Genomic DNA, 24,859 nt, shown 5'->3' on the forward strand with positions numbered 1-24,859 from the left:
GGCAGATGTGTCAATAATAGCGATGTTGCCCAACCACAACAGACATTCCCCAGAATAACAGCGTTTGTCTGAGACGCTGTTTAAGTGTGTGGGTTTCTATATTCAGAGCAGATGATTGATTATAAAACGTGCCCCCCCACAGTCAATCAAACTGGCCAACTTGGAGATTCTGACAATTTTACTTTGATTTAAGATGGGGGGAGGAAAACGTTGTGGCAGCGTTTGTCTAAGGGACTCGTTATAGGGAATGGGGTGTGGGGAGAAAGAGCCCCTGGGGAACGCTCGTCCACAGCCATGTCAGGTAAAGTATTTTTCACGTCAAACAGGAAGACTGGGATTCCTTGGATGAATCATATCCCTTTTTAACGGGGAGGAGGAGGACGTGTGGTTTCTGTTTTGGTTCAAAAAAATATGAGGAACATTCAGCTTTTCTCCCACGGCTCTGGTCAACAGTAGTGCACCATTTAGGGAATATGGTAACATTTGAGATGTCTCTCTCGTTTCTATTCCTCAATAATCACAGATATGTTAAAGGAATAGACGTCTCCCCATATTCACTGATATGTTAAAGGAATAGACGTCTCCCCATATTCACTGATATGTTAAAGGAATAAAGGTCTCCCCATATTCACTGAAATGTTAAAGGAATAGACGTCTCCCCATATTCACTGATATGTTAAAGGAATAGAGGTCTCCCCATATTCACTGATATGTTAAAGGAATAGACGTCTCCCCATATTCACTGATATGTTAAAGGAATAGACGTCTTCCCATATTCACTGATATGTTAAAGGAATAGACGTCTTCCCATAATCACTTCTCAGCCCCCTCCTGTACTCCCTGTTTACCCACGACTGGCCACACACGCCTCCAACTCAATCATCAAGTTTGCAGACAACACAACAGTAGTGGGCTTGATTACCAACAATGACGAGACAGCCTACAGGGAGGAGGTGAGGGCACACAGAGTGTGGTGTCAGGAAAACAACCTCTCACTCAACGTCAACAAAACAAAGGAGATGATTGTGGACTTCAGGAAACAGCAGATGGAGCATCCCCCCTATCCACATCGAAGTGACAGCAGTGGAGAAAGTGGAAAGTTTTAAGTTCCTCGGCGTACACATCAACGACAAACTGAAATGGTCCACCCACACAGACAGTGTGGTGAAGAAGGCGCAGCAGCTTGTCACCCAAAACCCTGACTAACTTTTACAGATCCACAATCGAGAGCATCCTGTCGGGCTGTATCACCGCCTGTTACGGCAACTGCTCCACCCTCAACCACAAGGCTCTCTAGAGGGTAGTGAGGTCTGCACAACGCATCACCGGGGGCAAACTACCTGCCCGGCTAGGACACCTACACCACCCGATGTCACAGGAAGGCCAAAAAGATAATCAAAGACAATAACCACCCGAGCCACTGCCTGTTCACCCCGCTATCATCCAAAAGGCAAGGTCAGTACAGGTGCATCAAATCTGGGACCGAGAGACTGAAAAACAGCTTCTATCTCAAGGCCATCAGACTGCTAAACTGAAATCACTAACTCAGAGAGGCTAATGCCTACATGGAGAACAAATCACTGGCCACTTTAACAAATGGATCACTAGTCACTCTAAACAATGCCACTTTAAAAATGTTTACATATCTTACATTACTCATATCATATGTAAACATATCTTACATTACTCATATCATATGTATATACTGTATTTTATACCATCTATTGCACCTTGCCTATGCCGCTCGGCCATCGCTCATCCATATATTCATATGTACAGTTGAAGTCGGAAGTTTACATACACTTAGGTTGGAGTCATTAAAACTCGTTTTTCAACCAGTCCACAAATTTCTTGTTAGCAAACTATAGTTTTGGCAAGTCGGTTAGGACATCTACTTTGTGCATAACACAAGTAATTTTTCCAACAATTGTTTACAGACAGATTATTTCACTTTATCACAATTCCAGTGGGTCAGAAGTTTACATACACTAAGTTGACTGTGCCTTTAAACAGCTTGGAAAATTCAAGAAAAGCTTTAGATGCTTCTGAAATGACTAATTGACATCATTTGAGTCAATTGGAGGTGTACCTGTGGATGTATTTCAAGGCCTACCTTCAAACTCAATGCCTCTTTGCTTGACATTATGGGAAAAGAAATCAGCCAAGACCTCAGAAAAAACATTGTAGACCTCCACAAGTCTGATTCATCCTTGGGAGCAATTGCCAAACGCCTGAAGGTACCACGTTCATCTGTACAAACAATAGTACGCAAGTATAAACACCATGGGACGACGTAGCCATCATACCGCTCAGGAAGGAGACACGTTCTGTCTCCTAGAGATGAACGTACTTTGGTGCGAGAAGTACAAATCAATCCCAGCACAACAGTAAAGGACCTTGTGAAGATGCTGGAGGAAACAGGTACAAAAGTATCTATATCCACAGTAAAACGAGTCCTATATCACAATAACCTGAAAGGCCGCTCGCTCAGCAAGGAAGAAGCCACTGCTCCAAAACCGCCATAAAAAGCCAGACTATGGTTTGCAACTGCACATGGGGACCAAGATTAATAATGACCATCGTTATCTTTGGAGGAAAAAGGGGGAGGCTTGCATGCCGAAGAACACCATCCCAACCGTGAAGCACAGGGGTGGCAGCATCATGTTGTGGGGGTGCTTTGCTGCAGGAGGGACTGGTGCAATTCACAAAATAGATGGCATCATGAGGAATGAAAATGATGTGGATATATTGAAGCAACATCTCAAGACATCTGTCAGGAAGTTAAAGCTTGGTCGCAAATAGGTCTTCCAAATGGACAATGACCCCAAGCATACATCCAAAGTTGTGGCAAAATGGTTTACGGACAACAAAGTTAAGGTATTGGAGTGGCCATCACAAAGCCCTGACCTCAATCCCATAGAAAATTTGTGTGCAGAACTGAAAAACCGTGCACGAGCAAGGAGGCCTACAAACCTCACTCAGTTACACCAGCTGTCAGGAGGAATGGGACAATATTCACCCAACTTATTGTGGGAAGCTTGTGGAAGGCTACCCGAAATGTTTGACCCAAGTTAAACAATTTAAAGGCAATGCTACCAAATACTAATTGAGTGCATGTAAACTTCTGACCCACTGGGAATGTGATGAAAGAAATAAAAGCTGAAATAAATCATTCTCTCTACTCTTATTCTGACATTTCACATTCTTAAAATAAAGTGGTGATCCTAACTGACCTAAGACAGGGAATCTTTACTAGGTTTAAATGTCAGGAATTGTGAAAAACTGAGTTTAAATGTATTTGCCTAAGGTGTATGTAAACTTCCGACTTCAACTGTACATTTAAATTCCGTTTTTCACAATTCCTATTTAATGCTGGTAAAAAATGTCCAAGCTGTTTAAAGGCACAGTCAACTTAGTGTATGTAAACTTCTGGCCCACTGGAATTGCGATACAGTGAATTATAAGTGAAATAATCTGTATGCAAACAATTGTTGGAAAAATTACTTGTGTCATGCACACAGCAGATGTCCTAACCGACTTGCGTAGTTGTTGGGGAACTGTTAGATTACTTGTTAGATATTACTGCACTGTCAGAAGCAGAAGCACAAGCATTTCGCTATACTCACATTAACATCTGCTAACCATGTGTATATGACAAATAACATTTGATAAGATTTTATTTGACTGATATGTTAAAGGAATAGACGTCTCCCCATATTCACTGATATGTTAAAGGAATACACTTCTCCCCATATTCACTGATATGTTAAAGGAATACACGTCTCCCCATATTCACTGATATGTTAAATGATTAGACGTCTCCCCATATTCACTGAAATGTTAAAGGAATACACGTCTCCCCATATTCACTGATATGTTAAAGGAATAGAGGTCTCCCCATATTCACTGATATGTTAAAGGAATACACGTCTCCCCATATTCACTGATATGTTAAAGGAATAGAGGTCTCCCCATATTCACTGAAATGTTAAAGGAATACACGTCTCCCCATATTCACTGATATGTTAAAGGAATAGAGGTCTCCCCATATTCACTGATATGTTAAAGGAATACACGTCTCCCCATATTCACTGATATGTTAAAGGAATAGACGTCTCCCCACATTCACTGATATGTTAAAGGAATAGACGTCTCCCCATATTCTTCAAAGAACGTGGTCATGTTTTGATGGAATGTAAAATAACTGTTATACCTCACCATTCTAGCATAAGTCCTCTTTGCTACTACATGTTCAGGTGTAGCTTCTAAACAAGCATCCACCCTGACAACAGTATTTTCCCATTGGGCTTGTGAACAACTTCCCTTTTACAGTATGTGTTAAAAACAGCATATAAACTGGGCTTCGCTAATCAAAAACCCATACACACATTAGTGACTTTAACAGGCCGAGAGGGCAGGAGGGGCTTAATTATATCGTGGCCATATCACATAATGGAAGACTTAGGAATGCCTCATAAAAGCTTAATTGAAGACAATGCTTTGTATGGTACAGTACAAGAAAATAAGGCTTATTCAGGAAGTATTTACACCTTGACTTTTTCTACATTCCCACAAAGTGGGAGGAAAATGGATTGAATTGAATTGATTGAATTGTCTTTTTTTGTCAACGATCTATACCAAATACTCAAATAATGAATAACTTTTTTTTTTTCTTTACCCATCTACCAATAGGTGCCCTTCTTTGCAAGGCATTGGAAACCTTCCCTTGTCTTTGTGGTTGAATCTGTGTTTGAAATTCACTGCTCGACTGAGGGACTTTACAGATAATTGTATGTGTGGGGTACAGAGATGAGGTAGTCATTCAAAAATCATGTTAAACCCCATTATTGCACACAGAGTGAGTCCATGAAACTTATTGTGTAACTTGTTAAGCAAATGTTTACTCAACTTATTAAGGCTTGCCATAACAAAGGGGTTGAATACTTATTGACTCAAGACATTTCAGCTATTCATTTTAAATTAATTTGTAAAAATTTCTAAAAACATAATTACACTTTCACATTATGGGTATTGTGTGTAGGCCAGTGAAAAAAATCTCAATTAAATCCATTTAAAATTCAGGCTGTAACACAACAAAATGTGGAAAAAGTCAAGAGGTGTGAATACTTTTTGAAGGCACTGTATATGTAAGGATATGTTTTTAGCAGGTGACAAGCTCTTCAGACAGTCCTTTCTATACAAAAAGGCATGAAGAGGGTTATAGCTTTAACGGTGGAGGGTAGAACAAAAAATGTAACAGAAAATGTAAAGGGTTTAAAAATAGTATGTGGTTACAGTGGGAAAAAAACAGCCAGATTCTCATCCACAATATCTTCAAATATTTCTGTTGAATTTTTATTTATTTTTTAATTCTGGGTGAGCAACCATTTCATGCTGTGTCTTATTGTGTGGTGGTGCAACAGTACCAAGCCAATCCTGTAAAATAGACACTCATTGATTAGTTGATATGCATGGAGAGAGTGAGAATGGAGGAGAAAGGGAGTGAAGGAGGGAGTGTAGGATCTACAGTACTTACGGTGCTTAGTTTGCTACAGCAGATGAGGATTCGACGCTCATAAAGCATACTAGCGTACAGATGGAGCATGTTATTGACATCTACGGCTACAAAATACTCTGTTAGGTTTCTCTGCAAGAAAAAACAAAGGCAAAAAGTAAAAAGAAAAAGAAAAAAGGGGTAGAGGTTAGTTGTGATAGCAAGGGCAGACCAATGACTGTATGAATAGTACAAGGCATCAACATGATTTACATAGCTTTTACAAAGGTATAGTATAGATATAACAGGTGAAGAATGTAACAGGGAGACACATTATTGTTTCAAATAAAACTTCTCTCTGTGATCGTCGGCATGTAAGACAATTAAATACAATACTTTAGACAGAACACATGAAATATGTAATGTATTTAAATATGTGATTTCGTCTGTATGTGTACTCTTATTACTGCAAAATAAACTGACTCATGGAAGACATTGAAGATTTCTGAATCTGAATATACATTGAGTGTACAAAACATTAGGAACACCTTCCTAATATTGCGTTCCAGCACCTTTCGCCCTCAGAACAGCCTCAATTCGTCAGGGCATGGACCCTACAAGGTGTCGAAAGCATTCCACAGGGATGCTGGCCCATGTTGACTCCAATGCTTCCCACAGTTGTGTCAAGTTGGCTGGATGTCCTTTGGGTGGTGGACCATTCTTGAAACACGGGAAACAGTTGAGCTTGAAAAACCCAGCAGTGGTGCAGTTCTTGACACACTCAAACCGGTGCGCCTGGCACCTACTACCATACCCCGTTCAAAGGCACTTCAATCTTTTGTCTTGTCCATTCAACTTCTAAATGGCACACATACACAATCCATGTCTCAATTGTCCATGTCACACATACACAATCCATGTCTCAATTGTCCATGTCTTTAACCTGTCTCCTCCAATTCATTCACACTGATTGAAGTGGATTTAACAAGTGACATCAATAAGGGATCATAGCTTTCAGCTGGTCAGTCTATGTCATAGGAAGAGAAAAAATATGTTTGAAATAGGCATACCACATGTGATTTAGGTGAAATAAGCTGTAGTAGAAGGGATGTTTGTGTGCATGTGGGGGCGGCAGGTGGTTAAAGTGTTGGGCCAGTAACCGACAGGTTGCTGGATCGAATCCCTGAGCTGACAAGGTAAAAAATCTGTTGTTCTGTTCCTGAACAAGGGAGTTAACCCACTGTTCCACGGTAGGCCGTCATTGTAAATAAGAATTTGTTCTTAACTGACTTGCCTAGTTAAAAAAAGGTTACATTTAATAACTTTTTTTATTTTTTAAATCTGTTATTCTCCAAACCTCCAGAAGCATTACTTCTGAAGACTACAGACTCCTCCTTCGACACCTCTCCCTTCTGACTGGGGTTCACTTCTGTCTCCCGTCACGTCTCCCTCGCACCTCTGTCACGTCTCCCTCGCACCTCTGTCACGTCTCCCTCGCACCTCTGTCACGTCTCCCTCGCACCTCTGTCACGTCTCCCTCGCACCTCTGTCACGTCTCCATCACATCTCTGTCACGTCTCTGTCAAGCTCTCCCTTTTCTGCGTTCTCTCTGTCTGTCTAAAGGCCCCCCAGAGAGGGGGATCTGGGGAGGCCTCACAGCCTTAGAGGACTAGCGAGGGCAGTCTGACGGCTAACTAACTACGTGAGGTTACCGGCGGGAATTGGAAAAACGGGGAAATCAAACAAGATATTGATTCTTCCGACTCCTTCGATATCTCCTCCAGTGAGCTGAAGCAATTGAATGAATGTCTAACGTTTGTGGGACTAGCGGTTTATTCATGCTACCCAAAGGCCTACAGTAAACCTAACCCTAACACACAGACCTACAGTAAACCTGACCCTAACACACAGACCTACAGTAAACCTAACCCTAACACACAGACCTACAGTAAACCTGACCCTAACACACAGACCTACAGTAAACCTGACCCTAACACACAGACCTACAGTAAACCTGTCACACAGGCCTATATGAACAGTGTGCATTGTGGACGTGGGTAGCGTGGAGTAACATTGTGTCCTTTCATATCAGATGAGATTGAGTGATGTATTTTGGCATATCGTCAATTATTCCAAATGGATATTGTTAGTGGTGTGCTGCAAATGTCTTCCTAAACAGTGAACAATAAAGAACAGCAAATTCAAAATGAAGGGTGAAGGCCAAAGATACTCACGTTTTCAGGTATGCTGGGTAGTTCCCTTGTGTCAGGCACAGTAAAGTAGGAATGCTAACGGGGACAAAGAAACACAGGGGGTAAAATTTGAGAGATTAAGGCATTTTAAGCCATCGCAGTTCATGAGAAAAGACAAACGCTAATAGGATTAGGAGTTAACGCTCAATAGTGTAAAGACATTCCATACACTGGAAAAACAGCCTTTTTCAACTTCCTGTTTCAATCTGTTTTATTACATTTGATGTCTTATGAACACCTCCCTGTTCTCAATAACGGTAACAGCCCAGGGGATAGATGAAATAAAATACTGTTTTATACGTCACATGCTTCATAAACAACAGGTGAGGACTAACAGTGAAATGCTTACTTACGGCCCTTTCCCAACAATGCAGAGAGAAAGAAAATAGAGAAATAAAAGAAAAGTAAAACACGAATAAAACAAGTTGTAATAGGTACAAATGAGTAACGATAACTTGACAAAATACATACAAGGGGTCCCAGTACCAAGTCGATGTGTAGGGGTACAAGATAATTGTGTTAGATACACTAAATACACAAACATATGTGGACACCCTTTCAAATTAGTGGATTCGGCTATTCAGCAACATACGTTGCTGACAGGTGTATAAAATCGAACACACAGCCATGCAATCTCCATAAACAAACATTGGCAGTAGAATGGCCTTACTGAAGAGTTCAGTGACTTTCAATGGTGGCACCGTTATTGGATGCCACCTTTCCAACAAGTCAGTTCATCAAATTTCTGCCCTGCGAGAGCTGCCCCTGTCAAATGTATGTGCTGTTATTGTGAAGTGGAAACATCTAGGAGCAACAATGGCTCAGCCGCAAAGCGGTAGGCCACACAAGCTCACAGAACGGGACAGCCGAGTGCTGAAGTGCGTGTGTCCTAGTTGCAACACTCACTACCGAGTTCCAAACTGCCTCTTGAAGCAACGTCAGAAGAACTGTTCGTGGGAGCTTCATGAAATGGGTTTCATTGGCCGAGCAGCTGCACACCAGCCTAAGATCACCATGCTCAATGCCAAGCACGCTTCATCATCTGGCAGTCTGACAGATGAATCTGGGTTTGGCGGATGCCAGGAGAACGCTACCTGCCCGAATGCATAGGGCCAACTGTAAAGTTTGGTGGAGGAGGAATAATGGTCTGGGGCTGTTTTTCATCGTTCAGGCTAGGCCCTTAGTTCCAGTGAAGGGAAATCTTAACGCTACAGCATACAATTACATTCTAGACGATTCCATGCTTACAACTTTGTGGCAACAGTTTGGGGAAGGCCCTTTCCTGTTTCAGCATGACAATGCCCCCGTGCACAAAGCGAGGTCAATACTGAAATGGTTTGTAGAGATCAGTTTGGAAGAACTTAACTGGCCTGCACAGAGCCCTGACCTGAACCCGATCCAATACTTTTGGGATGAATTGGAACGCCAGCTGCGAGCAAGGCCTAATCGCCCAACATCAGTACCAGACCACACTAATACTCTTGTGGAAGCAAGACCCCGCAGCAATGTTGCAACATCTAGTGGAAAGCCTTCCCAGAAGAGTGGAGGCTATTATAGCAAAAGCATGACCAACTCCATATTAATGCCCATGATTTTGCAATGAGATGTTCGACAAGCAGGTGTCCACATACTTTTGGTCATGTAGTGTATGTACATAACTAGGGAATAAAGTGACAGATAGTAAACAGTAGCAGCAGCGTATGAGATTAGTCAAAAAAGTGAGCACAAAAATAGGTCAATGCAGTTAGTACGAGTAACTATTTGGTTAACTATACAACTAACTATTTAGCAGTCTTATGGTTTGGGGTTAGAAGCTGTTCAGGGTCCTGTTGGTTCCAGACATGGTGCACCGGTACCGCTTGCTGTGTGGTAGCAGACAGAACAGTCTATTACTTGGGCGGCTAGAGTCTTTGAAAAATGTAGGGCCTTCCTCTGACACTGCCTGGTATAGAGGTCCTGGATGGCAGGAAGCTCGGCCTCAGTGATGTACAGGGCCGCACGCACTACCCCCTGTAGGGCCTTTGGGTCAGACGCTAACAGTTGCCATACCAAGCTGTGATGCAGCCAGTCAAGATGCTCTCAATGGTGCAGCTGCAGAACTTTTTGAGGATCCGAAGGCCCATGACAAATATTTTCAGCCTCCTGAGGGGAAGAGGTGTTCTCGTGCCCTCTTCACAACTGTGTTGGTATGTTTGGACCACGATAGATACTTAGTGATGTGGACACTGTGGTTTCTTGAAGCTCTGGACCCGCTTAACTTCAGCTCCGTTAATGTGAATGGGGGTATGCTCGGCCATACGTTTCCTAATGTCCATGATCAGCTCCTTTGTCTTGCTGACATTGAGGCACAGGTTGTTGTCCTGGCACCACACTGCCAGGTCTCTGACCTCCTCTCTATAGGCTGTCTCATCGTCGTCAGTGATCAGGCCTACCATGCAATTGCCACGCAATTGTTGGTGAACAGGGAGGACAGGATAAGCGTGGCAGATGTGTTGTTGCCTACCGTCACTACCTGGGGGCGGCCCGTCAGGAAGTCCAGGATCCAGTTGCAGAGGGAGGTGTTCAGTCCCAAGGTCTTTAGCTATGCGATGAGCTTGGAGGGCACTATGATGTTGAACGCTAAGCTGTAGTCAATGAACAGCATTCTCACGCAGGTGTTCCTTTTGTCCAGGTGGGAGAGGGCAGTGTGAAGTGCAATAGAGACATCTGCGCCATCTGTGGATCTGTTGGAGCATTATGCGAATTGGAGTGGGTCCAGGGTGTCTGGTATGATGGCCATTTAGACAGGTTACCTTCTAGGGCACAGGGACTATGGTGGTCTGTTTGAAACATGTAGGTATTACAGACTGGGTCAGGGAGAGGTTGAAAAAGTGAAGACACTTGCCAGCTGGTCAGCGCATACTCTGAGTATGCGTCCTGGTACTCCTTCTGGCCCTCCGGCCTTGTGAATGTTAACCTGTTAAAAGGTCTTACATCGGTTATGGTGTGCATGATGACACAGTCATCCGGAACAGCTGGTGCTCTTACTTATGGTTCAGTGTTGCTTGCCTCGAAGCGAGCATAGAAGGAATTTAGCTCGTCTGGTAGGTATGCATCACTGAGCAGCTCGCTGTTGGGTTTACAAGCCCTGACGCATCAGATGAGCGTCAGAGTCGGTTTAGTAGGATTCAATCTTAGTCATGTATTGTCGCTTTGCAGGGTAAGGATAGTGAGGTGGGTCTGACAGATATCTCATGGAGAAGGTGTCACAAGAGTGACGGTATGATAATAAACCCAGCTCCTTTGCTGGGAGTGGGGAAAGACTAGCGAACAAAGTGATGCACTCACTACTTCCTCTATATCCCTGCGTCTGACGCCAAGATCACTCTGACAGAACCGTCTCCTCGGAAGCTCCCTATTTTTTGGGGTGTAAACTCTGTCTCACTCCATTGCCCGTGAAACGCTTTGAGTAGGCACCCTAACATGGAGCTCTGAGGGATTCCTAAAAATCCTTCAAATGGAACGGCCTGTGTTGTAACCCATCATGCAGGACAGCTGAGGGATAAGCCTTTGAGGGTCGGGGAAATGGTGCCCCACTCGGCAGGGGTGGCAGCCTTGGTGCTCCCCCCATTGAACCCACAACTGACCCGAAAACAGTCGGCAAGAATCAAAGCATCCTCTATGAAGGATAATAACCGCAATCTACAGTTGAAGTCGGAAGTTTACATACACTTAGGTTGGAGTCATTAAAACTCGTTTTTCAACCACTCCACAAATTTCTTGTTAACAAACTACAGTTTTGTCAAGTCAGTTAGGACATCTACTTTGTGCATGACACAAGTCATTTTTCCAACAATTGTTTACAGACAGATTATTTCACTTATAATTCACTGTATCACAATTCCAGTGGGTGAGAAATGTACATACACTAAGTTGACTGTGCCTTTAAACAGCTTGGAAAATTCCAGAAAATTATGTCATGGCTTTAGAAGCTTCTGATAGGCTAATTGACGTCAATTGGAGGTGTACCTGTGGAGGTTTTTCAAGGCCTACCTTCAAACCCAGTGCCTCTTTGCTTGACATCATGAAAAAAAAAAAAAAAAAAAAAAAAAATCAAGACCTCCACAAGTCTGGTTCATCCTTGGGAGCAATTTCCAAACGCCTCATGGAACCACGTTCATCTCTACAAACAATAGTACACAAGTATAAACACCATGGGACCAAGCAGCCATCATACTGCTCAGGAAGGAGACGCGTTGTTTCCTAGAGGTGAACATATTTTGGTGCGAAAAGTGTAAATCAATCCCAGAACAGCAAAGGACCTAGTGACGATGCTGGAGGAAACAGGTACAAAAGTATCTATATCCACAGTAAAACGAGTCCTATATCGACCTAACCTGAAAGGCCGCTCAGCAAGGACGAAGCCACTGCTCCAAAACTGCCATAAAAAAGCCAGACTACAGTTTGCAACTGCACATGGGGACAAAGATCATACTTTTTGGAGAAATGTCCTCTGGTCTGATGAAGCAAAAATAGAACTGTTTGGCCATAATGACCATTGTTATGTTTGGAGGAAAAAGGGGGAGGCATGCAAGCCGAAGAACACCATCCCAACTGTGAAGCACGGGGGTGCAGCATCATGTTGTGGGGGTGCTTTGCTGCAGGAGGGACTGGTGCAATTCACAAAATAGATGGCATCGTGAGGTATGAAAATTATGTGGATATATTGAAGTAACATCTCAAGACATCAGTCAGGAAGTTAAAGCTTGGTCGCAAATGGGTCTTCCAAATGGACAATGACCACAAGCATACTTCCAAAGTTGTGGCAAAATGGCTTAAGGACAACAAAGTCAAGGTATTGGAGTGGCCATCACAAAGCCCTGACCTCAATCCCATAGAAAATGTGTGGGCAGAACTGAAAAAGCGTATGCGAGCAAGGAGGCCTACAAACCTGATTCAGTTACACCAGCTCTGTCAGGAGGAATGGGCCAAAATTCCCCCAACTTATTGTGGGAAGCTTGTGGAAGGCTGCCAGAAACATTTCACAATTTAAAGGCAATGCTACCAAATGCAAATTGAGTGTATGTAAACTTCTGACCCACTGGGAATGTTATGAAAGAAATAAAAGCTGAAATAAATAATTCGCTCTACTATTATTCTGACATTTCAAATTTTTTAAATAAAGTGGTGATCCTAGCTGACCTAAAACAGGGAATTTTTACTTGGATTAAATGTCAGGAACTGTGAAAAATGTAGTTTAAATGTATTTGGCTAAGGTGCATGTAAACTTCCGACTTCAACTGTATCTCAAAGCACCCACTATAAAGGATAAGGCTGTACCTCACTGACCCAAGTGCTATGGCCATGAGATGGGATATATTGATGTATTCTGCAACAACAACAAAAAACATACTATAGGTGTATATACTGTGTGATAAATGGAGATATCTAAAGGGAGTTTCAAGTGACAGGTGCAAGAATGGTATTGCCTCAAGAGAGACATTGTTTTTTGGCATTGGGACAAGTTAAGCAGTGCTTTTGGGATATTGCCACTGCACTCAAAGTTCAAATAACTTGAACTTTCACCCACTGCCGCGCCTGACCCTACGGCTCTTGGCACCTTGCTTGTATCATGTGAAGGGCCCTGAAGTGTGATGATGTTTGCTAATTCTGCAACCTTGCTAATGAGCAGTGAATTTTAGGCATAATGGACAACTAGTGATGGAAGATTTGAATGTGTTGCTCCTCTGATAAGGTGGCCAGCCATGAAGTCTACGGGGAGTTGGTCAAAGTCTTACCACGCTAAGATGGACTGGCACTCCAGGATCAGGGATGGGGAGTGTATGGAGTGACTCCAGGAGCTCTCGCCACTGACTCTCCTGAAATACACACACAAACAGACACGTACAATGTCACGCGATACCCCACAGGAACCCTATTATAAATAGCAACAGGAACTAAATGTTTATGCAAACAAAATAGCTGACAATATCCCCTCCTTATAATATTATGGCATCTCTGAGGAAATAACTAATAGCCTACAGACTTGAAAGCGCTCCCAGTACATTGTACTTCGACAACAAAACATATCTTTATCCTGTTAATGGCTGCCGATGCTACAGTATAATCTCTGTTCACTATCTCCCAGGTATAGGGCTGTGTCTGCTATCTCCCAGGTATAGGGCTGTGTCTGCTATCTCTCAGGTATAGGGCTGTGTCTGCTATCTCCCAGGTATAGGGCTGTGTCTGCTATCTCCCAGGTATAGGGCTGTGTCTGCTATCTCCCAGGTATAGGGCTGTGTCTGCTATCTCCCAGGTATAGGGCTGTGTCTGCTATCTCCCAGGTATAGGGCTGTGTCTGCTATCTCCCAGGTATAGGGCTGTGTCTGCTATCTCCCAGGTATAGTGCTGTGTCTGCTATCTCCCGGGTATATGGCTTTGTCTGCTATCTCCCAGGTATAGGGCTGTGTCTGCTATCTCCCAGGTATATGGCTTTGTCTGCTATCTCCCAGGTATAGGGCTGTGTCTGCTATCTCCCAGGTATAGGGCTTTGTCTGCTATCTCCCAGGTATAGGGCTGTGTCTGCTATCTCCCAGGTATAGGGCTTTGTCTGACAACCATAAACAGCAGACATGTAACGCTGAGGCTTGAACAGATGTTTGCCAAAGTGCTCTGAATACATTACTTAAAATATCTGAATGCCTGTCGATTAAGCTCAATTTGATTTGAATCCTATAATGATTATTTAAGTCTCTTTTGCACAATGTGCTTTTAAGTTGTTTGGTTTTCAGTATCACCTACGTGTGCAGAGAGAGTGATGTGTTTGTTAATATTTTTGAGTGAGTGAGTGAGTGAGTGAGTGAGTGAGTGAGTGAGTGAGTGAGTGAGTGAGTGAGTGAGTGAGTGAGTGAGTGAGTGAGTGAGTGAGAGTGATGTTTGTCAGTAGGGTGGCAGCTCTGACAGAGGGGACACCACTTTAATATTAGATGGGATGGCTGTCACCCAAGACACAGGCAAAGAAAAAGATCAAGAAAGGTGACAGTCTTTCTACTGCAGTGGAATTCTATGTCTGCCTCTACCTACTCTAATGAAGACCAAGAGCCGAAACACATTGGTTTTTACTTTTAACAATAAACAAGCTTTTGTATCAGGAGTTGCTAAATCTCCTCTATACCTACCTCAATCAAATGTATTTTATTCTAGAAAGCCTTTTTTACATCATTAGTTGTGACCTAAGTAGATAACAAGGTTCACCCTAACTACAATGACCACTATTATTTTTGATTTCATTGAGAATACTGACCTGGCCTTTGATTGTGTAGTCAGCGAGGATATTGAGCAGCTTGTAGAATACCTCAAACCAGGGCAGATAGCTGCAATAAAGTAAATACAGAGAATTTCAGGGTAACAATCTCTATGAACTGATGTGTCTAATGCATTATAAATGAATTTATAACAACTTCCTCAATCATCATTATAGCGCTTATCTTTTGTCATTGGTAAATAAAATGTTTCCTATCATCATTGTTTGGTTATATTTCACTTATTGTCATCCCTTGTACATCTCCCTGGTCCCATCCCACACCATGGAAAGAAATGTGAACAATAGGGGAAATAGCTGTCATCAAGACAGTTATATCTAAGCGTGAAAGAGAAGGGAGGGAGGACCGAACAGTGGTGTGTTCTCTCCTCTCAAGTGGTTCTTACTCACTGAGTCATGCAGCTGTGTGTGTGTGTGTGTGTGTGTGTGTGTATGTGTGTGTGTGTGTGTGTGTGTGTGTGTGTGTGTGTGTGTGTGTGTGTGTGTGTGTGTGTGTGTGTGTGTGTGTGTGTGTAACATCCAAGAAGGAGCTGCACTACAGGATATAGACCTCCACCAGAGGACAAGCAGCAGCTACGCAAGGAGAGACTCAATACCTGAAAGGTCCAACCAGCACTCACCCCTGCCCGAACTGCACCAAAATATGTGTCTCCCGGATTGGCCTCTACAGCCATCTGAAGACCCACAAATAGAAGACCCCATGGAGGACAATCATACTCTTACTCGAGTGATCACTGATGATGATGATGTGTCTGTGGGTGCGTGGCCAGCAATAAGCATTCAGTGAGTATCCTTTAGGAGACAGGCTCGTCCAGAATACAGAACAAGAGCCGTACTCTCCATCTCCTCCTGTGGCCCTGAGGGTGACCGAGTGAAATAGAGAAAGAAGAGAGGTGTTGGGGTAGTGTAGGTGAAGAGGAAAGAGAGAAGGGGAAGAGAGAAAAGAGGGAAGAGGAGGAGAGAAGAGAAAGAGAGAAGGGGAAGGGGAAGAGAGAAGGGGAAGAGGAAGAGAGAAGAGAAAGAGAGAAGGGGAAAAGAGAAGAGGGAAGAGGAGAGAAGAGGAAAGAGAGAAGAGAGAAGGGGAAGAGGGAAAAAGGGGAAGGAGGTAGCCAAAGGTAAACGAAAGATGTCTGATAGAAGCCAGCAACCCTCTCTCTCTGCCACACGTCCCGGTCCTCCGAGCGACGTCATCGGAAAGTCCTCAGCCCTAATTAGAATGTCTCGACAAGAGACACACCACCGGCTGAGGCTTGTTGCTTCGCCGAGTGAGACCGGGACGGGCTTGGCGGCACGCTGAAATGTCACAGTTCCCTCATTACGGAGACAGGTTTAACGGGCGAGCTGCCGGCAACGGTAATTTGACTGGGCTCGTTTTTATTTACATTCGGAGCGACTGGCGAGGTGGCTGATTGCGAGGCTACACCTCCTCCTCGCCTTTAATTGCGACCGGCAGTCGGCCGTGAATGTGCCCGCCAAGAAGGGCTCTCTCCAGCGGCGGACTTGCTCATTACCGTAGCGGACATTGCCACAAGCTTCACCAACCCTCCCCTCTCCCACCACCCCCCGTTCCCCTCCCCTCGCTCCAGATCCCACCGCCTACACCAACTGTCTCCCTGACAACTTTGTGCTTAATCCCCCTTTGGCCTTCATCCTGGTCGTATTCAAAGATTATATTTCTGTATTTAAATTCTATGAAAAGAGTGCAACTTTGGTTTTTATCAATACAGAAAACAGCAGAGAACAAATGAGTTTTGCCCATCTAGCAGTGCAGATCCGCTCATCTTAAGTTTGAGATGGCTTTAAAACTACAACAACACTTTTGCCCTTTTCATGCTCTGCCAGTATGGATATACTGTGGTACCTGTCTTGGTATCGATTACCAGTAGTGTTGACCGCTAAAAGCTGGAGAAGACCTGGGCAACATTAAGTGTATCAGAGTTCATTGGCATAAAAGCAACCAAGCAGAAAAGCCTCTAAACTAATTCGACAAACCAGATTGTTGGTTCACCCACAATTTAAAAACAAATACTAAATCTGAGATTATTGTGGGGGCTGTTTGAGAAGGTTTGAATCCTAAGCAACCTGCCTACAAATAGTTTGAAGTACAATATCAACAGAGCTACTGTAGTAGGTCAAAGCTGTGTGCTGGAAAACCTTGGTAAAGCATGGGTGGAATAGGCATTTCCTTTCTTTTTCGACTTCTTACTTTTCACTTAAAACATAATTTTTTGTTTTTAACAGCATTAAGGCCTTATCAGATACATCATTATCATAAACAAAAACAGGCCGGCTTTACTGGAAAACCCACTTGGGAATTAAACTGCAAAGAATTCCTAAATGACCTAACAGGTGTCAGTTGCATTCTATGTAGTTATAATCAAGCCTGTGTGACTCAACAACATTAGCTGTGGGGAGGATCAGTCCTCAAGCAGATCCCAAGACAGATTACTCATCACGGCAAACCACCTCCGCTACACAGAGGCTTTCAACAAGTCAGAAAAGTTGGAACTCTTAAATTTTCTACGGCTACAGTAGCCTTTCCTGTTGCCTTCCTTTTCTCCCTCCCTCCCTCCCTCAGTCCCAGAGCTGTGAGCGGTATCTAGCTGGCGCAGCCAAGGCGTGATGCGATATGTTACCCAAGTCTACGTGTCTCACTCCCCTCCCAACCCCCCCTGTCTGTGCGCATGTGTCTGTCTGGGGAAAAGGCCTGGTTCGATCTTCTCACGGCAAGCCAAAGCCACACGGAATACACATACTTTTCTCCCCAGTGGCTTTAACCCTGGTTCCCGACCAGCTTTTGAATCTGTTTATAGACGTGTGGGAGAGGTGTTTTTTTATACAAAGCTGCAAGGTGCTCTGGTCAGGTCTATTTGTAATAAAAAAAATAAAAAAAGATACGCTAAAATATGCCATGCATTTTTTAATTGAGTGAAAAAAGGGGGAGGATTTTAGTATGGAGGATACGAGGTAAGTATGTGACCTGCATGCACAGCAGCAACCGATTCTGTTATGGGTGCAGAGTTTATGTACCGGGGGCCGCTCGCGGGTTCTTTAGTATTCTGCATTTCATTAGCCCAGATGAGCGCTCAACATCCTTGACTCTGCGAGCGGGATCAGTGTTGGGAGCTAGGATTATTCCAAGCTCTACACCCTCCTCCCCTCCACCCCTCCCGACCTCAGCTACTGCCTCTTAATGAGGCCTGGCCATGAATCCATTACTCATTAATGTGGCAGAGAGCATCAACAATGGCCCATGATAGAAATGCAGAGGGGTTATGATAGGTTTGGCCAATGATCACTGGAATGCAAAAAGCAGCGGTGGTGGAGTAGCATGATATTAGGAATCAAATCCTAATGTGCAGCCGGGTATCAGTTTATACGTGTCACATTGTGACGCATTTGCAAAAAGATACGTATGACAATGAGCATCAATGAGCTTTGCAGCCAACCGCTGCTAGGTTGTTCGTTCGAGTCTGTTCGAGGCGCAAACATAAAACTGTATTAATTAAAGTAATCTTCGTTGTGATTTTGACGTTGTTTGTTGTCCTTTTGGGAGCATACATTTACTTTTATGTGGGAGGCTAGTTAGCTACATAAGGGAAAAAAGTGGATGGATGGATGCTAGATTTGAATCCTAAGGGGTCGAATGACTCTTGAGGATGAAGCTTTCCTCTTATTAAAGAAACAGCCATGTCGGCAGATTTGTGTCTAATTAGCATGTCAATAGACGGCAAATAGAATAAAGTAATGTTTTTCTCCTCCCGATGACACTGCGGAGGTGTATGTGTAAGGCGCTGTATAAGATCATATAACATGGTTCTGAAGCCATTTTCACTGCCTTTAACAGAGTCAATTTATTGCATAGAAATATCAGTTTATATTTCAATGATTACACACCACGGCTGATGAAAACAGAGCGAGAGTAGATTTAATAAAACCTCTTGCTTACTTTGTAGAGACTGCTTTGTAGATAGTGAAGGTCAACAGCACTATGCCACAGTAGACCAAACAGCATACGCCACAGCAAAACACTCCCTGTGTTTCAATTCAGTGCTTTTGTTGATAGTCTACAGGATAAAGACGGCAAAGACACTTAACATTTTCAACCCAAAACCTGAATGACCTCTTGATTAAATAATAACGTAACCCACCAGGGTTAAATATTAACGTAACCCACCAGGGTTAAATATTAACGTAACCCACCTGGGTTAAATATTAACGTAACCCACCAGGGTTAAATAATAAGGTAACCCACCAGGGTTAAATAATAAGGTAACCCACCAGGGTTAAATAATAAGGTAACCCACCAGGGTTAAATAATAAGGTAACCCACCAGGGTTAAATAATAAGGTAACCCACCAGGGTTAAATATTAACGTAACCCACCAGGGTTAAATAATAAGGTAACCCACCAGGGTTAAATAATAAGGTAACCCACCAGGGTTAAATATTAACGTAACCCACCAGGGTTAAATATTAACGTAACCCACCAGGGTTAAATAATAAGGTAACCCACCAGGGTTAAATAATAAGGTAACCCACCAGGGTTAAATAATAAGGTAACCCACCAGGGTTAAATATTAACGTAACCCACCAGGGTTAAATAATAAGGTAACCCATCAGGGTTAAATAATAACGTAACCCATCAGGGTTAAATAATAACGTAACCCACCAGGGTTAAATAATAACGTAACCCACCAGGGTTAAATAATAACGTAACCCACCAGGGTTAAATAATAAGGTAACCCACCAGGGTTAAATAATAACGTAACCCACCAGGGTTAAATAATAACGTAACCCACCAGGGTTAAATAATAAGGTAACCCACCAGGGTTAAATAATAAGGTAACCCACCAGGGTTAAATAATAAGGTAACCCACCAGGGTTAAATATTAACGTAACCCACCAGGGTTAAATATTAACGTAACCCACCAGGGTTAAATAATAAGGTAACCCACCAGGGTTAAATAATAAGGTAACCCACCAGGGTTAAATATTAAGGTAACCCACCAGGGTTAAATATTAAGGTAACCCACCAGGGTTAAATAATAACGTAACCCACCAGGGTTAAATAATAAGGTAACCCACCAGGGTTAAATATTAAGGTAACCCACCAGGGTTAAATATTAAGGTAACCCACCAGGGTTAAATAATAACGTAACCCACCAGGGTTAAATAATAAGGTAACCCACCAGGGTTAAATATTAAGGTAACCCACCAGGGTTAAATATTAAGGTAACCCACCAGGGTTAAATAATAACGTAACCCACCAGGGTTAAATAATAAGGTAACCCACCAGGGTTAAATAATAACGTAACCCACCAGGGTTAAATATTAACGTAACCCACCAGGGTTAAATAATAACGTAACCCACCAGGGTTAAATATTAACGTAACCCACCAGGGTTAAATAATAACGTAACCCACCAGGGTTAAATATTAACGTAACCCACCAGGGTTAAATAATAAGGTAACCCACCAGGGTTAAATAATAACGTAACCCACCAGGGTTAAATAATAAGGTAACCCACCAGGGTTAAATAATAAGGTAACCCACCAGGGTTAAATATTAACGTAACCCACCAGGGTTAAATAATAAGGTAACCCACCAGGGTTAAATAATAAGGTAACCCACCAGGGTTAAATATTAACGTAACCCACCAGGGTTAAATAATAAGGTAACCCACCAGGGTTAAATAATAACGTAACCCACCAGGGTTAAATAATAACGTAACCCACCAGGGTTAAATAATAAGGTAACCCACCAGGGTTAAATATTAAGGTAACCCACCAGGGTTAAATATTAAGGTAACCCACCAGGGTTAAATAATAACGTAACCCACCAGGGTTAAATAATAAGGTAACCCACCAGGGTTAAATATTAAGGTAACCCACCAGGGTTAAATATTAAGGTAACCCACCAGGGTTAAATATTAAGGTAACCCACCAGGGTTAAATAATAACGTAACCCACCAGGGTTAAATAATAAGGTAACCCACCAGGGTTAAATAATAACGTAACCCACCAGGGTTAAATATTAACGTAACCCACCAGGGTTAAATAATAACGTAACCCACCAGGGTTAAATATTAAGGTAACCCACCAGGGTTAAATAATAACGTAACCCACCAGGGTTAAATAATAAGGTAACCCACCAGGGTTAAATATTAACGTAACCCACCAGGGTTAAATAATAACGTAACCCACCAGGGTTAAATAATAAGGTAACCCACCAGGGTTAAATATTAACGTAACCCACCAGGGTTAAATAATAAGGTAACCCACCAGGGTTAAATATTAACGTAACCCACCAGGGTTAAATATTAACGTAACCCACCAGGGTTAAATAATAAGGTAACCCACCAGGGTTAAATAATAAGGTAACCCACCAGGGTTAAATATTAACGTAACCCACCAGGGTTAAATATTAACGTAACCCACCAGGGTTAAATAATAAGGTAACCCACCAGGGTTAAATAATAAGGTAACCCACCAGGGTTAAATATTAACGTAACCCACCAGGGTTAAATAATAACGTAACCCACCAGGGTTAAATAATAAGGTAACCCACCAGGGTTAAATAATAACGTAACCCACCAGGGTTAAATAATAACGTAACCCACCAGGGTTAAATAATAACGTAACCCACCAGGGTTAAATATTAAGGTAACCCACCAGGGTTAAATAATAACGTAACCCACCAGGGTTAAATAATAACGTAACCCACCAGGGTTAAATAATAAGGTAACCCACCAGGGTTAAATAATAAGGTAACCCACCAGGGTTAAATATTAACGTAACCCACCAGGGTTAAATATTAACGTAACCCACCAGGGTTAAATAATAAGGTAACCCACCAGGGTTAAATATTAACGTAACCCACCAGGGTTAAATAATAAGGTAACCCACCAGGGTTAAATAATAAGGTAACCCACCAGGGTTAAATAATAAGGTAACCCACCAGGGTTAAATATTAACGTAAACCACCAGGGTTAAATATTAACGTAACCCACCAGGGTTAAATAATAAGGTAACCCACCAGGGTTAAATAATAAGGTAACCCACCAGGGTTAAATAATAAGGTAACCCACCAGGGTTAAATAATAAGGTAACCCACCAGGGTTAAATAATAAGGTAACCCACCAGGGTTAAATAATAAGGTAACCCACCAGGGTTAAATAATAAGGTAACCCACCAGGGTTAAATAATAACGTAACCCACCAGGGTTAAATAATAACGTAACCCACCAGGGTTAAATATTAAGGTAACCCACCAGGGTTAAATATTAAGGTAACCCACCAGGGTTAAATAATAACGTAACCCACCAGGGTTAAATAATAAGGTAACCCACCAGGGTTAAATAATAAGGTAACCCACCAGGGTTAAATAATAAGGTAACCCACCAGGGTTAAATAATAACGTAACCCACCAGGGTTAAATATTAACGTAACCCACCAGGGTTAAATATTAACGTAACCCACCAGGGTTAAATAATAAGGTAACCCACCAGGGTTAAATAATAAGGTAACCCACCAGGGTTAAATAATAAGGTAACCCACCAGGGTTAAATAATAAGGTAACCCACCAGGGTTAAATAATAAGGTAACCCACCAGGGTTAAATATTAACGTAACCCACCAGGGTTAAATAATAACGTAACCCACCAGGGTTAAATAATAAGGTAACCCACCAGGGTTAAATAATAACGTAACCCACCAGGGTTAAATAATAACGTAACCCACCAGGGTTAAATATTAACGTAACCCACCAGGGTTAAATATTAACGTAACCCACCAGGGTTAAATAATAACGTAACCCACCAGGGTTAAATAATAACGTAACCCACCAGGGTTAAATAATAAGGTAACCCACCAGGGTTAAATAATAATGTAACCCACCAGGGTTAAATAATAATGTAACCCACCAGGGTTAAATAATAATGTAACCCACCAGGGTTAAATAATAAGGTAACCCACCAGGCTCCAAAAAACCTGCAAAAATCCATTAAGATATATTTTTAATATCATTTGATTAGCTGCTATTAGCTTCCTTTTTCTCCAAAGGTCCGTTTTTCATTCGCCTAGCCAGATTTGGAGAAACATCTGTTTCGCTAAGCTTTATGGGTGACTGTGTTAAAGAATGCCATGCGAGGGAAGCTAAAGTGCTGCTGGAAGTTAATTGACTCATTTGAACTGGGACATCTGCTCGTCGTTTGTTAGCCGCAGACGCTTTTGTGTTCTCTAGGAATAACGACACATGCCTGAAGAAGGATTAAAGGGGGGAAAGTATCACACATACCCAGAAAGCATATACCCCTTCATAAGATCGCTGAGCAGTTGTCTTGGGATTGTGGTGCTGGGTGAAGACTTGTATTGACAGCTCATGGTCAATGGTAAGATGGAGAAGAATGTTAAGCATTACTTCTGTGATATTTTACATCAGGGGATATTAAATAATATTGAATTGAACTCCAATGACTTGAGAGGTCAAGGAAGAGGTGGAAGAAGACATGGAGGAAGAAATTAAGTCAAGAGTCAAGGTCCAAGAGAGGGAGCAGTTGTGACAGCGGATTGCCTGCATGGTGACATCGCTATCATGCTCTCAGAGTCCTCCGCATCTACATTCTGGACAGGGCTTTCTTATAATAACCGCACAATGTCCCAGGGCTTTCTTATAATAACCGCACAATGTCCCAGGGCTTTCTATATAATAATCACACAGTGTCCCAGGGCTTTCAGACAGCAACCACACAATGTCCCAGGGCTTTCTTATAATAACCACACAATGTCCCAGGGCTTTCTTATAATAATCACACAGTGTCCCAGGGCTTTCAGACAGCAACCACACAATGTCCCAGGGCTTTCTTATAATAACCACACAATGTCCCAGGGCTTTCTATATAATAATCACACAGTGTCCCAGGGCTTTCAGACAGCAACCACACAATGTCCCAGGGCGTTCTTATAATAACAGCACAATGTCATAGGGCTTTCTTATAATAACCACACAATGTCCCAGGGCTTTCTTATAATAACCACACAATGTCATAGGGCTTTCTTATAATAACCACACAATGTCATAGGGCTTTCTTATAATAACCGCACAATGTCCCAGGGCTTTCTTATAATAACCGCACAATGTCCCAGGGCTTTCTATATAATAATCACACAGTGTCCCAGGGCTTTCAGACAGCAACCACACAATGTCCCAGGGCATTCTTATAATAACCACACAATGTCCCAGGGCTTTCTTATAATAACCGCACAATGTCCCAGGGCTTTCTATATAATAATCACACAGTGTCCCAGGGCTTTCAGACAGCAACCACACAATGTCCCAGGGCTTTCTTATAATAACCACACAATGTCCCAGGGCTTTCTTATAATAATCACACAGTGTCCCAGGGCTTTCAGACAGCAACCACACAATGTCCCAGGGCTTTCTTATAATAACCACACAATGTCCCAGGGCTTTCTATATAATAACCACACAGTGTCCCAGGGCTTTCAGACAGCAACCACACAATGTCCCAGGGCGTTCTTATAATAACAGCACAATGTCATAGGGCTTTCTTATAATAACCACACAATGTCCCAGGGCTTTCTTATAATAACCACACAATGTCATAGGGCTTTCTTATAATAACCACACAATGTCATAGGGCTTTCTTATAATAACCACACAATGTCCCAGGGCTTTCTTATAATAACCACACAATGTCCCAGGGCTTTCTTATAATAACCACACAATGTCATAGGGCTTTCTTATAATAACCACACAATGTCCCAGGGCTTTCTTATAATAACCACACAATGT

The 24,859-nt window shown here is 42.5% G+C and overlaps 1 protein-coding gene across 4 annotated transcripts in view; it reads right to left on the minus strand.

The window, feature by feature from the left end:
- Nucleotides 1–24,859, minus strand: part of dennd1a (DENN/MADD domain containing 1A) — a 160,575-nt gene that overhangs the window by 59,170 nt on the left and 76,546 nt on the right. For all 4 annotated transcript variants that reach the window (XM_038969959.1, XM_038969957.1, XM_038969958.1 and 1 more), the window contains exons 6-9: nucleotides 15,029–15,098; nucleotides 13,524–13,604; nucleotides 7,729–7,782; nucleotides 5,537–5,647 (exon numbers count right to left, since the gene is read on the minus strand). In XM_038969959.1, coding sequence (XP_038825887.1) covers nucleotides 5,537–5,647; nucleotides 7,729–7,782; nucleotides 13,524–13,604; nucleotides 15,029–15,098 — 316 coding nt within the window. The remainder of the gene's footprint in view (nucleotides 1–5,536; nucleotides 5,648–7,728; nucleotides 7,783–13,523; nucleotides 13,605–15,028; nucleotides 15,099–24,859) is intronic.

The sequence above is a fragment of the Salvelinus namaycush genome, chromosome 31 (genome assembly GCF_016432855.1).
Source record: "Salvelinus namaycush isolate Seneca chromosome 31, SaNama_1.0, whole genome shotgun sequence".
Classification (NCBI taxonomy): Eukaryota; Metazoa; Chordata; class Actinopteri; order Salmoniformes; family Salmonidae; genus Salvelinus; species Salvelinus namaycush.